A 14,494-nucleotide genomic window follows, 5' to 3' on the forward strand; every position below is an offset into this window, starting at 1 on the left:
TCTAGGAAAGCCTGATACTGCCATCAATACAGGACTCCCAGATGGATGCAACTATTAGTATTTGTGTATGTGTAGACAATTAGTAGAGCTGATTTTCCGATTCTGAAAATGTTCTAAACAAAAATAATAAAATGTATTAAAAAGACAGGAATGTCAAGAGTTGCTATTGACTCATTCACATTTTCTCCCAATTTTATTTTGAACAAACACAATGGTAAGATCACATCAATGGTTTGAAACAGGTTTGTGGATACAATGAAGCATCTAATGGAAAACCTACAGATGGATGGATACTCTAACGTGTAAAGTAAACATGGCCATCAATAACAAATGTACATTGTCTTCTATATATTTTTTTGCTTGTATGTTGAACTGTCACTCAGATGTACTTAACTTCGTTGGACAAGGTATAAGGCTTGCCAATTTCCAAAGTCTGGCAATCCAAAATCCTTAGTAGCCATTCTGGAACTGCTATTGTTTATAGCATAATATGATTGTGTTATTTTAAATACAGCTTTGTTCTAATACGCCTCCTCCATCCCCAAATACACATTCACCTTTTATGCCTTAAAAATGGACTTCTCAGTAGGAACAAAGGAAATTTAACCACTGTCTATTATGGTGAGAACCTATTTCTGACAAGAACACAAGACCTAGAGAAAGCACTGGAACTTCTGTGCCAAGCCTGTGGGAAGGGGTCGTTGGGGTCATGGGAGAGGGAAGGAGAAGCCTCTGTCTTTAAGACTCCAGGTTATTTCAGAATATACAAGTTCCGTTTTTGATTTAATCAAAGGTTTTAGGTAACGCTGTTAGAAACAATTTAAACCTTTACAAAGAATAATTCAAATTGATTCAAAGATGCAGAATTCATCAGATTATCTTACAGAGACCAGTGTGACTTAATTCTCCCTAGATTTTATGAACTTTTATTAATAGAAATCAAGCTTATTGTCCAAAGTGACAATATATCAAAGAAATACATACCAAAACCTGCTGCCATTATAGTTTTTAACATTTTTATTGCATATTTACAATGTGTGGAACATTATAAGGATTTACAGTAGAAGCCAAATTTCCCAGCCCTTAAAATTTTAATAGGAAAAATCAAAAAAACATACATATTTTTGAAAATGAGCATTAGAAACACACAGATGATTATAATTTTATAGACTAATACAGGTGAATGCTGTATGTAACAGAACAGCTGGGACAGGTAAAACAGAGTGGATAAGAAAGTCATCAGAGTGTGAAAAAACTACAGCTGGGTGGTATTGAATAAAGAGACAATACTGAAAATATTTTTAAAGGCTAAAATATCCTGTAAAAGCATAGCTATCCCCTATGCAAAACTGTGAGGTAGAATTTTTCCCATCCCATTTTCTGCTCTTCTGACCACCATTTGGGGGACTTCCCTGCCCAGGTGACTCTCTCTCACATTGCTGTACCTGGGACTTACTAGCAATACATGCTTTCCACTACCCCCTCAACCTCATCACAAAAGTAACCTTTTCTGTTCAATGATCAGTCTTACTTTACCTACTGAAAACGGGTGGTGAAAGTTAGTAACATAAACCAGTGCTGTTTCTTCTAGCTAACATACCACCATGGTTGGGCTTTAACCTTTCAAGGAGTGAAATATTGCTAAAGTTTCAGGCATAGGAACCCCTTGAGGAGCTGTTTGGGGCAGACAGGCCTTGCTTTCCTCAAATAGTTCCAACTGTCATCCTCGACCATGAACAATGCCATTGTTATTCCAAAATCACTTCTTCTAATATTTCAATATGGATCATAAAAATAGTTTACACCTTTATGCACATAAAAATACAAAATACAGGGCACAATAAAACTGAACTGGAAAAAGGTATGGCAGTTTCTTTTAAAACTACCCTGTGACCCAGCAATTCTAATCCAAGGAATTTACTGCAAAGAAATGAAAACCTATGTTTACAAAGACTTACATAAGAATGCTCATAGCAGCTTTATTTATAATGGCCAATCCTGGAAACAGCCCAGGTATCTATCAATAATAGGAAATTAAATAAACAAATTGTAATATTGTCATACAGTGGAATACTACTTAGCAATAAAAAAGAACAGCAATAATGAACCCTTGTAGAAAAGCATACATGTTGTGTGAATCTATTTATACAAAGTTTTAGAACAGAAAAATCTTATGGTAGAAAAAGGAACAGTGGTTGCCTTTGAGGGTCAAGGAGGGACAGGAATTGACTGGAAAGGGCAGTGTGGAAACTTTCTAGGGTGGTGATAATGTTTCCTATTTCCATAGCACTATATGCATTTGCCAAACCTCAGTGAACACATATGTTCTATGCACTTCATTGTATGCTAATTTTATGTAAAAAAGCCAACAATGAACTCTAGTTAATATGCAATTTAAAATGCATCAGATAATAATATGAACTGATGAATGGATATGTGACCAAGCACAGGTAATGCTAATTAGCATCTAGGTAGTGAGTACACTATAAAATTACTTTAACTTTTTAATGTATTTGATAATTTTCATAACAAAATGTTGGGTAAAAATACAGGGTGCAATGTTTACCAAATAATTTTGCTGAGAATTCCATTATTGATTTTATGACAGTATGATCATCAAATTCTTATAAGTGTCCATTGAGAAGTTGTTTCTCTTAAAGCCTTCTGAGACTATTCCTAAGTGTGATGTGAGCAATCGGTTCTCAAATCTACTCTGGTTTATAATTGTCAAAGTGGTATTTCGATCCTTTCACCTTTACAAAATACAATACACATATTTTGATGATATATTCTGAGCAAATTTGTTGATCCTTTCACCTTTACAAAATACAATACATATATTTTGATGATATATTCTGAGCAAATTTGTTGGCCATAAAGATAACTAAGAGTTAAGACGAGAAAACATTCCTAAGAGAAAAATCAAATATAGAAATTTTATTTACCCTAACTTTCAGACTAAAAAAGAATCTGTAGCTGTAATAGAAAAGAAGTGAGGCTTGGTCATAAATAGTGAGTGGTCTACTGTGTTCTGAGTAGAAAGGCATCCAGTCATCTCTCATTTCTCCCCCAAGACAGAAGCATTTGGACACCCTAAAGACATGGTATTCAGCTTGCAAGACTTCTAAGGTGCCTCCTGGAGAGTCACTGGGAACTGGCTTGAGTTCAATAGCCCTTTAGTCAGAAAGTTTTCTACATGCCTAACTTAAAATCCCTAATAACACTGCTCCTGATAACTAGCAGTTGATAACTATTTTCAGTTAAGAATTCCTATAAAATTACATATAGGAATTATATACATAGCCTCATAAAGTTCTCCAAAAAAAATCTTTATGTGCCCACTGCTTTCAAAATATTTCATCATAGTTCTGGCTGTCTTTTGATCTCTAAGTTCTTCATGTTCTAGTACAGGTTCTGCTTTTTCTTGAAGTAGAGGGACTAGTGTTTATTCTCAAGCTTTCATGTTTGCTTTAAAATTCTGCAGTAATGTTGAGTCATATTAAGTGCCATACCCATGAACTTTTCTCAGTCTTAAAGACTCCCCTGTATTTATGCCAGCTCATGGAGTGTCCTTAGTTCTATGCCTCTATTACAGTATCAGTCGGCCATTTTCTGTTCATCATCACTGCCTGAGTTGACCAAGAGACTGCTCCTCTCTAAGCATAACCAGCACTAATTGTGGTCTTTTCATGATTTGTTCTGTTTTTTTAACCTCATTATTGGGATACTTTATAAATAACAGATTTATGCTGTTGTTGTTTCTACTGGTTGGCGCTTGCTCACTAATACCCATTCCTAGTATGATTTTCTTTTACTTGTGTCTATTAATGGGGTTATGTCACACCCTGTCAACCTCAAAACAGATGATACTCATCACTTGTCTTCCATCTTGCTGGTCTATTATCTCCCTACAAAAATAGCTAATTTGTCAGATTTCAAAGCCTTGTTATTTACTGATGAGCTTACCAACTGGACCTTTTGTATCTTCAGTGTGTAATTCTGAAGATGCATTCTGATACACTAGCGAACTGGGGGTGACGGTGAAGGGGTGGTGGAGCTAAGGGGGGCAGGGCGGCGAACATAGGCAATGTGCCATTTCCTCACCATCCCATGCTTGTCATGTGAGACAACAGAAAGGATAAAGAATACCCTATTTTCTATTCTGAAAAGATAATCACAGCAATGATACCTTCCATTCTGTTTATTTCTGGATATTTTGGCTTCAACAATTCTTTATATTTTATTCTTGAAATTGGTATGACTTCTCTATTTTATAGCCCGATAAATTCTCAGATTTTTTTTGTAACCAAGGTCACAGTAAATGGCAAAGCCAGATTTTTGAAGCCAAGTATTCAAGCTCCAAACACTTTCCATTATGTTCATCACAGTTCTTGTTTTAGCTGGTATGTTCTTTCCTCTACAAGTATTGCCATTATTTACGCTTCTTAGCTAAACCTAGACTTTTCAGTAGCATGTATTAAAGTCAAATAATGTCAAATGGTAAGTTTCTACTTCATTTTATCTCATCAGGGTATTTGTTGCTCTATATAGCAGCATAGTGTATTTTCTACTCCCAACTGAAGCTTTTTATTTTTAGGACTGAAAGTTAACAATAAGTCTACTAATTAGGTTAACTGCTTAGTTATGTTCCAGCCATGTTTTTAATGCTAGAGAATTTTTCCTTTAGGGGCTTCAGCAAAGATATCCTAATCATACAGATCTCACTACTGATGATAATATACTTAATGGTGCCTGTTTCTGCCTGTACCATTCCCTATAGGCTGAAGATGTAAAGGACATTAGCAACCACAGTATGTTTAGTTTTTAGTAGCAACAGTGTTTTAATATGGCCTTGTGTACTTTGGGTAGGATGTGAGAAGGGGAGTAGTACATAATAATGTCCAATCTCTATTGGCAAGTAACTTACAATGTCGTAGAGAATTCTGAACTATTTCTTCAAATGTAGACCACATAGTGAGATAGATTCAGCTAACTTCATAATCACATCATTGGTAACAATAGGTTTAGATCAGAGTATGGTTTACTCATCACTGTCAGTAAGGTAACTTAATTGTCATGCTCATACTAAGGAGTATGACACTAATAATACCACTCCATATGTCAGCTAATAAGATAATGAAATAACAAACATGTTAAGACTAGCTAACACATGGGAGCAATAGCCAATGTAAATTTCTATAAAGTGAGAAGTATTCAATCTTCTACCTAGCAATGAAGCCTAGACCTGCCATCAATATCCCAGCTGGCAGGCTGAGCAGTTTCATCAACATCACCAATGAGTCACCAGAACTGAACAAAGTCACCAACAATGAGGACTGGGAACAAAGCCAATATGACCTAAAATGAAGTTATCATTTTTGCATAACTCTGCTGGGTTAGACATGTGCGAAGAACAGATGCCAAACTGCCATTATATATTAAGCTTACACAGGAGCAAACAAATGATAAGAAGATAAAAGAAAAAAAATCCTCAAACAAACAAAAAAAACCCAAAAAAACAAAACTAACCCTGCCAGTATTTCAATAATTCCCTGAGATGGGCTAAAGCAATGTGGGAGGTTGTGACATATACCAATTAGAAATGAGTGGTTCTTTCGGAGATTTGCAAGCTGATGTTAATTTATGACATAGAAACAGCTTGTGGTTTCGAACACACTGCAGTCACTTTTTTCACATGTTCACTTTAAGTGAGCTATGACCCTATGGAAAGAAGTTGTTTTAGGGCATTACTGGATTTTCATTCATAACTCTATGTACAGATACACATATGAAAGGAGCAGCAAATTTACAGATGAGGAGCAATGATATTCATTATGTTAAAATCATACTTGGCCTCATATGAAACACTCAATTTACAAGTAACATTTATGAATCCTGCCTTATTTTACTTTTTGTAGGCAAGATAGCTTAAGGTATATAAAAATTAACATTTGGCAATTATAACTCCATGAGTTGATGGTAGAATTACTAACAAACCAGTTCCTTTCTAGCAAAGTCTTAAGAAAAACATTGTAACTACTCTGAAATTCAGTAGAAGAAACAGACGTTGAGTATTGATATTTAGTTATTGAGTATAACTAAATATCTAAAGTAGTTAGTATCTAAGAATCTAAGAATAGATTCACTTGTCAGTTCTAACTTTAAAAAATTAAGTATGTTTAAAACATACTTCAGACTGCAATATAACAGGGATTATTACTAATGCCTATAATACAGCATTCATATTTAGGAGAACTGGGTATCTGTTATGCATGAGCAAGACTGGGAATAGGAGAAGACAAGATTCCTTCCCTCAAAAGAGCTTAGTGGGTACAGACATAAACAACTATAGAATGTGACTAGAACCATCATGAAGACTGAAATAATCACAAAAGTTCATACTCATAGCAGTAAAGCCCCAAAGGACTGAGAAGATTATCAAGTATAGAAAGAACTTCCTGGATGTTCTCAGAAGCAGTGACCACATAAGACAAGAGGGAGCAGATGACCTTTGCCCTGAATTTCCTGGCATGTTTGACTAGGAAAAAAGGCTGCACCATTAACCTAAATTGTTCCAGGAGGAAAAGGTGACAAATATTGTAAATCTTTAATCAAGGTTGAAATGTCAGGTAGGCAATTAAAAAGAAGTACAAGTCTAGATTTCTGGACCAGGTATGTAATCCAGAACATTAGTATAAAATAAAAACCATAAGGATGAGATACCTAGAGAAGAGCCAAAAGCATTCTGACAGGATCTGAGAGAGCACATGTTCAGCAGGCACATCTTAAATTAGGGTTATGCAACTGTACTCACAGTTATTTCAGAGGATAGCATCTTCAAGGAAGGAGACACTGTCTAGGAAAGGTTGCTCAATGGCGTAAATGTTGCAGAGAGAAAAGGGTAAGGGATTCAGAGAAAAAATCATTCAGTTTGGTAACTGGGAGGCCATTGCTGACTTTCAAAAGAACAGTTTCAGTAGAGTGCTGTGTAAAACCAGACTGCAAGGTGCTGAGTAGTGAGTGATGAGGATGTAGGGGCACTGGATGTGGATTTCTCCAAGAAATCTGTCAGTGAAGAAGGCTGGAAAAACTAGCAGGTTAAAAGGGAGGGTTTTTTTTTTTTGCATTGGAAGATACATGAACATGTTTGTAGACCTCAAAAAGGAACCAGTATACAACTCGTTTATAATTTTGTAATGACTACAAGCCTAAAAAATAATTTTTAATCTTTTAAAAAATTTTCTGAAATAAAAATACACAAAATTTAAATTATATGCATTTTACCATTTAAACTTAATACAAACTTAAAAGCACTAGCATTTCATGATAAATTTTATTTCTAAAGGAGTCATACAGTTGTTATTGGACTACTTCAGAATTTATTTTGCTTTTAGACTATAATGAGAAACTAAATTTTATTAACAATTGCTATTTTAGTTCCAGAAAGATTACTCTGATATAAAGGATTACACTGAAGTAATTATGTATGCCTTCTTCCTCAGCCCTCCTCCCCTAAAGACAGAGTATCTTCAGGGTAGTTAATAATTTTGAGAATATATTTCAAGTTGAAGAAGAGAAAAATTAGAAATAGTATTCCATTATTAAGTTCTTAAAGATCTAAATTGTTCACAATAATTTTTTATGATAAAACATGCTTATTATATACACATGCTTACATATGAATTTCCTGTCTAAAATACATGCAACCACCATGAAAAAACAAATATTAAACCATCCTCACAGTCCTAAGAATGCCCTTTTAAATAAGGCACTCATGTTTGGAAATAGGATGTAACTACTAAATTAAATAAGATGTTTAAAGAAGTCTTTTATTAAGCACAAACAACTTTTAATACATTATCAATACAAATAGGAAAAGGTCTTTTAATGACTATGATATATCAAAGATTTGAAAGGCTTTCTCTGTATTGACACAATAAAAATAATCAATTCTGAAAAATTACAAAGTAAAATTTTGAGGACACCACTGTCTACTAATAAGAGTTTAACTACTGTCTAAATTTACTAAATCACCTGTGGAGGAAGGGCAACTTTTTTTTTTTTTAATAGAATTCCTACTCTTATTAGCACCATTCAAAGCTTATTATCAGTTGTTTATCTGACAGGTCAGGTAAAGCTTTAAAGCAAGTTTTCAGTGCAATGTTTATAGTTCCTTCTTTTAAGATACTTGGAATCTATAGCCTCGAAGCATGTTAAGTAATTATGCCTTGATAGTAGCAAGGTGTTAACATGTAAAGAGAAATGTGTCATGAAAAGAAATGAGACTTATTTTGGCTGTGAAATGCATTTTAATGTGTGGTGGCTAATGCTGTAGTATGTTGACAACATGCGGGATTATGAACTGCAAATCTGTAGGTAGCTGGTAGCCATTAGCTCTCTGTGGTCACCATTTCAGGATGTCTCAGCTGCTGCCTTTTGAGATTAACTAGTTTCATCCTGTCTCTGATGTGTTCTGCAGTAGAAGCCATGTCACTTGGACTCCCAAAATATTGTTCGGTTCTAAAAATCAAAACGCACAGAAAAACCTCAGATTAATACAAATCTATTAACTGCAGTGAATACAAATAGAAGCAAAAATTTACCATAAAAAATCTACATGAGATAGCCTATGTGTAAATATCAGTTCATCGGTGATCATACTCTTTATCTCTGAGCAGGAAATTCAGCAGGAAAAACATTTTTTAAAATGGCATAAAATACATTAAGACATGAGAAAAATATATTGGTGGTATAAAGGTTATATCATGTGTAGTTATGATAATAGCAACAAACTGAACAATGAAACACTGGAAATATGTGGGTCCAGAAGCATACACAAACATAAAATTTATATAGGTACTTGAGTGCTACTGGCTGGGGACACCACTTGTCTATACAGCTGGCAAGCAAAATAAATTATTCTTTTTAATGTTACGACATTGTTTGGTACATTAACAGATAAAATTATTAATTTTATTCTACTCTCAAAGATACTGTATTCAGAGTCACAGAATATTTTTAGAGCTGGAAGATTTCTTGGAAATTATCAGGTTAATCTCTTTATTTTTTAGATCAGAAAAGTGGAGCCTAGCAAGTTAAATGGTGTAAGCAAGGTCACACAGGGAAAAACTAGAATTTGAACCTACGTCTTTGAGCAGTGAATCCAGAGAGACCATCAATCTCTTTTATTTTACCAGGAGAAGGTATAAAAGACAAATCTGTCTAACCTGTCAAACAAACTATACATGGCATAAACAGATTACCATTATATTAATAATTATGGAAAACATGATACACAACTTTGGGAAATATTTAATTTAGCAAAATACCTAAAAGAGATATACGTAAGTTTTAATATGAATATAAAGTGGAATAAAATAGCAATTCCAAAATATTAAAGGTGGGTGTGAACTTTGAATATACAGTACTAACATTCTTTTATCTTAAAAGGATGAGGAAATGACACATGGACTGTCTGTGAAACACAGATGAGAAGCTGAAGCAAGCATACTAGGGAGAGGTGTTCCTAGGCTGACATGGGTAGAACAAGAGACTGACGGTGTGACAACTGGCTGCGAAATGTAGGAATCAGGGAGGGTAAGGGATCCTGGAATGGAACAACCAGAAGCACGCCTATAATTCTGCTACTGGCTGAATTTTGTTCTCTTTTATCGCAGATGTGTAATACAGCTTTAGGTGACTTTAGGCTACCTCTGATTGTTCAAGTTTAGGTGTGGCTTGAGATAACCTAAGTATAGATTATGAATAACATTCTTTCAAGTGAATAAAATGCCATCTTTTCAATATCAATCCCAAATAGTCACTGGAAGATCATGGCACAGTAGCAGCAGTGCTTATTATATGTCAGATCTGTTTTAAGTACTTTATATTTATTTGGCTCAGGTAATTCCCACACCCCCGTAACCTGAGGTGGTATGAGTGTTACATGGCAGTTTTTAGATGAGGGAATTGAGGCACAAATGTTAAGTGGCTTGCCTAAGGTGTTACAGTGAATAAGTGGTAGAGCTGAGACCTCTGCCTCCAGAGTGCACAGGCTCATCACACTATACCACAATGTTAAAGATACTTATATTTTTATTTAATGGTTTGGTTACTCTATCATTTGAATTAAATATCCTCTGGATTATCTCTAAATTATTTTCACTAAGAATCAGGATTAAATCACCAGGGATGAAGCTCCTCCTGATTCTTTTTTTTTGAGATGGAGTCTCGCTCTGTCGCCCGGGCTGGAGCGCAGTGGCGCGATCTTGGCTCACTGCAAGCTCCGCCTCCCGGGTTCATGCCATTCTCCTGCCTCAGCCTCCAGAGTAGCTGGGACTACAGGCGCCCACCACCACGCCCGGCTAATTTTTTGTATTTTTAGTAAAGACGGGGTTTCACCGTGTTAGCCAGGATGGTCTCGATCTCCTGACCTCGTGATCCACCCGCCTTGGCCTCCCAAAGTGTTGGGATTACAGGCATGAGCCACCACGCCCGGCCGAAGCTCCTCCTGATTCTTTTCCTGATCCATTTATTTTGCATGAGATTATTTCATATTTTTATCACTATTTGAAATGGAAAGGTTTAAGATAATCAGGACCCCATCCCTTCACACATAAAGAAATTAGAACGCCATACAACACAGTACAAAGAGAATGGGTTTGGAGCCACACAGACATACCTGAGACTGTATCTTTACACTTAGAACACTTAGAAGCTGTGAAATCCTGAGAGCCTTACTTAATTCTCTGGGCCTCAGTTTCTTCATTTGTTAATCAGGAATAATCATACTGGTTTGGTCCTCTTTGGTCAAAAGTAATGAAGGTGAAATGTTTCACTTGGTACTTGGCATATATTATGAACTCACTAAACATTAGTCCCTTGTCCCCTCTTCCTTTTCCTGAATGAAGCCCCAAGTCACACTATTCCCTACCATCATAGCCAAGGCTAGAACCCAGTGTCTTAATCTAGTCAATGATCATTCTACAACAAGCTGTCAAGAAGAACACATCTGCTGTTGGCAAGTACTATTACTGTGGCTAAGAGGTGTGGATTTCTTTTCGTTTTAAACTAATTTATCGTAGGAGTTAAAGATGTGGACCAAACCTAATTTACTTGGCTTTTTAAAGAATAGATTTCCTCTTTTAATGATTTCACTTTAAGACCACACCAACAAAAAATAAAATTATAAGAACATGCCCCATACCCATCAGGATAAACTACAGGAACAGTTAATCTATCCAAAAGTGATTTCCCAACTGCTTCAATTTCATCAAATTGCTCCTCATCATTAATAGCTTCAGGCTCTTCTGGACAGTCCTGCAAAATCTGCAGCAAATAAAAGAGCAACATCAATCAAGAGACACAGGTCTGCAGTTTCAGAGGATCACCCCCCCACCCCACCCCCCCAAAAAAAAGAGAGAAAAGAAAGACACAGAAATGGAATCAAGCTCATACAAATTTGGTAGATTAAAGGCATTTTCTTGTTCTTAGCATCTTCAGGTATACCACTATATAAGATTGATCTATTATTGGCAAAATTCAAGAAATCAACAAAATGAAATACATAATTCCTACTAACAATATGGTGATTTCCAAGAAAGAAAATACTAGACTACTATTTAGAAAGTAAGTTCAATCTGTCCTCAAGAAGTATTCTTTCATTTATTAAGTAACCATTTATTGAACAGTTTATGTTTATTTAGCAGCCTGGAAGGTGAAGGAGGTATAGACTGTGTTCTCAAAGAGCATACAGACATTACAAATGAAAAATTATATAAATAAACAACAAAGAGTACAAATACATAAATGATGTGACAACTTAGCTAGATGATAATATTTAACAACTGATCTGCTGGCTTGAGTTAACTGCCGTAAAATGATTAGGTTATAAGTCAAATATGGGAATCTCTATAGTCCTTGATGAGATACTGTTCTTCACTTCACCCTAACCATTACCATTTAAATTAAACCACAAGAAAGAACTGCAAAATTTGAGAGAAGAAAAAGAAGTATTCATTTTTACAACTTTTTTTTGCATTACACTTTATGTAATCTAATCATGTTTACTTCAGCATTACTCATAAACAGACATTTTTGTATTTTAAAACTCAAGATTTAAGTTAGATATTTTTCTAATCATTTTACTATACAATTTGCTTATAGTTGCGGTTATTCATATTTATGCTTAATGGTATAAAATAGAATACAGTCAAGAGGAAAGTAGTATCTGATAACAAAGGGCTTTACTTAGGTTTGTACAACAAGCTCCGGGAGGCGGAGCTTGCAGTGAGCCGAGATCGTGCCACTGCACTCCAGCCTGGGCGACAGAGTGAGACTCTGTCTCAAAAAAAAAAAAAAAAAAAGTTATCAGTGGTGCTAGACATTGGGCCAATGGTCACCCTTTGACAGTGAGGTAATTGGGGGAGCAGTACTGTGACTACAGAAGGTGGGGGGAGCTTCTAGGTGCTGGTAAGGTTCTGTTTTTTTTTTTTTGAACAGTACACTGATTACACAGGTGTGTTCACTTTATGAAATCTCACTGCACAGAATACTTGTGGTCTGTATGTTTTCTATGTTAATAGTATACTTCATAATAATGAAAAATTCTCATTGAAACAATCAGTAGATAAACAAGTTACACCATTTTGTATACTTCCACTTATCATCATTAGGCCCATGTTAATCAAACACTGATCTATGGAGTTCAATGACCAGCTGAGAATGAGGTAACTACGGACCCTTCCCAACAGATGTACTTCATAGATAGAAACTGTTTAATTTCTGAGGTTCCTTGCAACATCTGTTCTATGGATCAAGTTAGGTTTGCTAATATCTCAAAGTGTATTGAACATTCCCTACATATAAACTTTTATTGTAAGAGATCAAAACAAAATTAACTACATAATAAAGTTCCTTTTCAGAATGGATATGTAAGGCTTGGGTACAATAAATTCTTACTATGAAGAGTAAGAAAAAAGTTCTATTGAAAATGTGTCCAAATAACCCTGCATATTTTATTTTTTGTTTCTGAAATTAATGACCTTAATTCATTGAATCATAAATTCTAGAATGAATCTTTAAAGAACACATATAAAAAAGCATTTTACTTTTGTACTTATTTTTTTGATGTCCCTACTTTATAAAATCACAAAGTGCCTTTTAAAAAATGTGTGACAGTTAATAGCAGTTGCCAAAGCAAAAAGTTTCCCTTCCAGGCATAATGAAAGAGATTGAACTCATGATACTCTAAAGAAAAGAGGGCATATTCTGGACACCAGGCTTGGTGGGGAGAGAAGTATAAAGAGAAGACTACCAGGTGGTTCTAGATTTCTCCAATCACGGCTCTCCAGCACTGGTAAGGATTAAGGAAATTTAATTTGAACTCTCTAAGGAAATATATCTAAACAAACTGTAACAACGGAACTAATATAAATATTGAAAAATAATTAGTCATATAGTTACATTACTAAAATTAACATATTTTAAACACATATAATAAATACCACTGAGAATAACATTTCAAAAACACAAGCAAACCTTTTCAGCATTTGAGTGAAACGCAATAGCCATTTCCAATCTATGTACTCTCTCTTCAGATGCTATTGTAAATTGTTTCCATACTCTGTTCAGTCGAGGAAGTGTATCCCCAGATGACCGAGAAGTGCAGCGCAAAGATTGGCATAACACAACTGTGGCCTGTAGCAACTGCCTGCCATAGTCATAAGTGCTCTAAAAAAGAAAAGGAAACATAACATTATAATAAAAGAATTCTTAAGAGAAGGATGGAGAAAGTGTGCAGGAAGATTGTTGTTACAATTAAGTGACACTACTAGAAATCAATACTGAATAAATCTAGTGGCACTTATTACTATAAATCATCTGTGTGTATAAGTAATAAAGGGGAACCAATATTTTTGGTTAGTTTATAAGAATTTTCATGGCCAGGCACAGTGGTTCATGCCTGTAATCCCAGCACTTTGGGAGACTGAGGTGGGTGGATCGCCTGAAGCTAGGAGTTCAAGACCAGCCTGGCCAACATAGCAAGATCCTGTCTCTAAAAAAAATGAAAAAAATTAGTTGAGTTTGGCCACACTTGCCACTAGTCCTAGCTACCTTGGAGGCTGAGGCAGGAGGATCACTTGAGCCCGGGAGTTTGAGGATGCAGTGAGCTATGATTGTGCTAAAACATCGTATCCTAATTGACAGAGCAAGGCCTTGTCTCAAAAAAAAAAAAAAAAAAATTTGTTTTAAAATTTTTAATTAGAAAAAAAGTCTTTTTCTGTTAGGCTTCCCCACTTTATTCTGTTTCCCCCATTGCAGTCTGCTGAAATTTCACTGGCCAGAAAGAATGTCTGCTTATGAATTAATCAAAACTACTTTCAAAAGTAGGTGAAATTAGGCACTCTATATTCCATATAGGAAACTACTCTGTTAAAATGTGAACTCATTAGGGAAAATAAGATATTTTTTGGCTTGGTGTGGTGGCTCACGC

At 35.3% G+C, this 14,494-nt stretch overlaps 1 protein-coding gene across 6 annotated transcripts in view; it reads right to left on the reverse strand.

The window, feature by feature from the left end:
- Positions 1-1,954: 1,954 nt before the first annotated feature.
- SESTD1 (SEC14 and spectrin domain containing 1) overlaps positions 1,955-14,494 on the reverse strand; it is a 157,740-nt gene continuing 145,200 nt past the window's right edge. For all 6 annotated transcript variants that reach the window (XM_055289884.2, XM_055289885.2, XM_055289883.2 and 3 more), the window contains 3 exons: positions 13,540-13,731; positions 11,207-11,328; positions 1,955-8,520 (listed from right to left, as the gene is read on the reverse strand). In XM_055289884.2, the coding sequence (XP_055145859.1) occupies positions 8,391-8,520; positions 11,207-11,328; positions 13,540-13,731 (444 nt within the window). In that variant the 3' untranslated portion in view covers positions 1,955-8,390. The remainder of the gene's footprint in view (positions 8,521-11,206; positions 11,329-13,539; positions 13,732-14,494) is intronic.

Source organism: Symphalangus syndactylus, chromosome 8 (genome assembly GCF_028878055.3).
Source record: "Symphalangus syndactylus isolate Jambi chromosome 8, NHGRI_mSymSyn1-v2.1_pri, whole genome shotgun sequence".
NCBI classification, from domain to species: Eukaryota; Metazoa; Chordata; class Mammalia; order Primates; family Hylobatidae; genus Symphalangus; species Symphalangus syndactylus.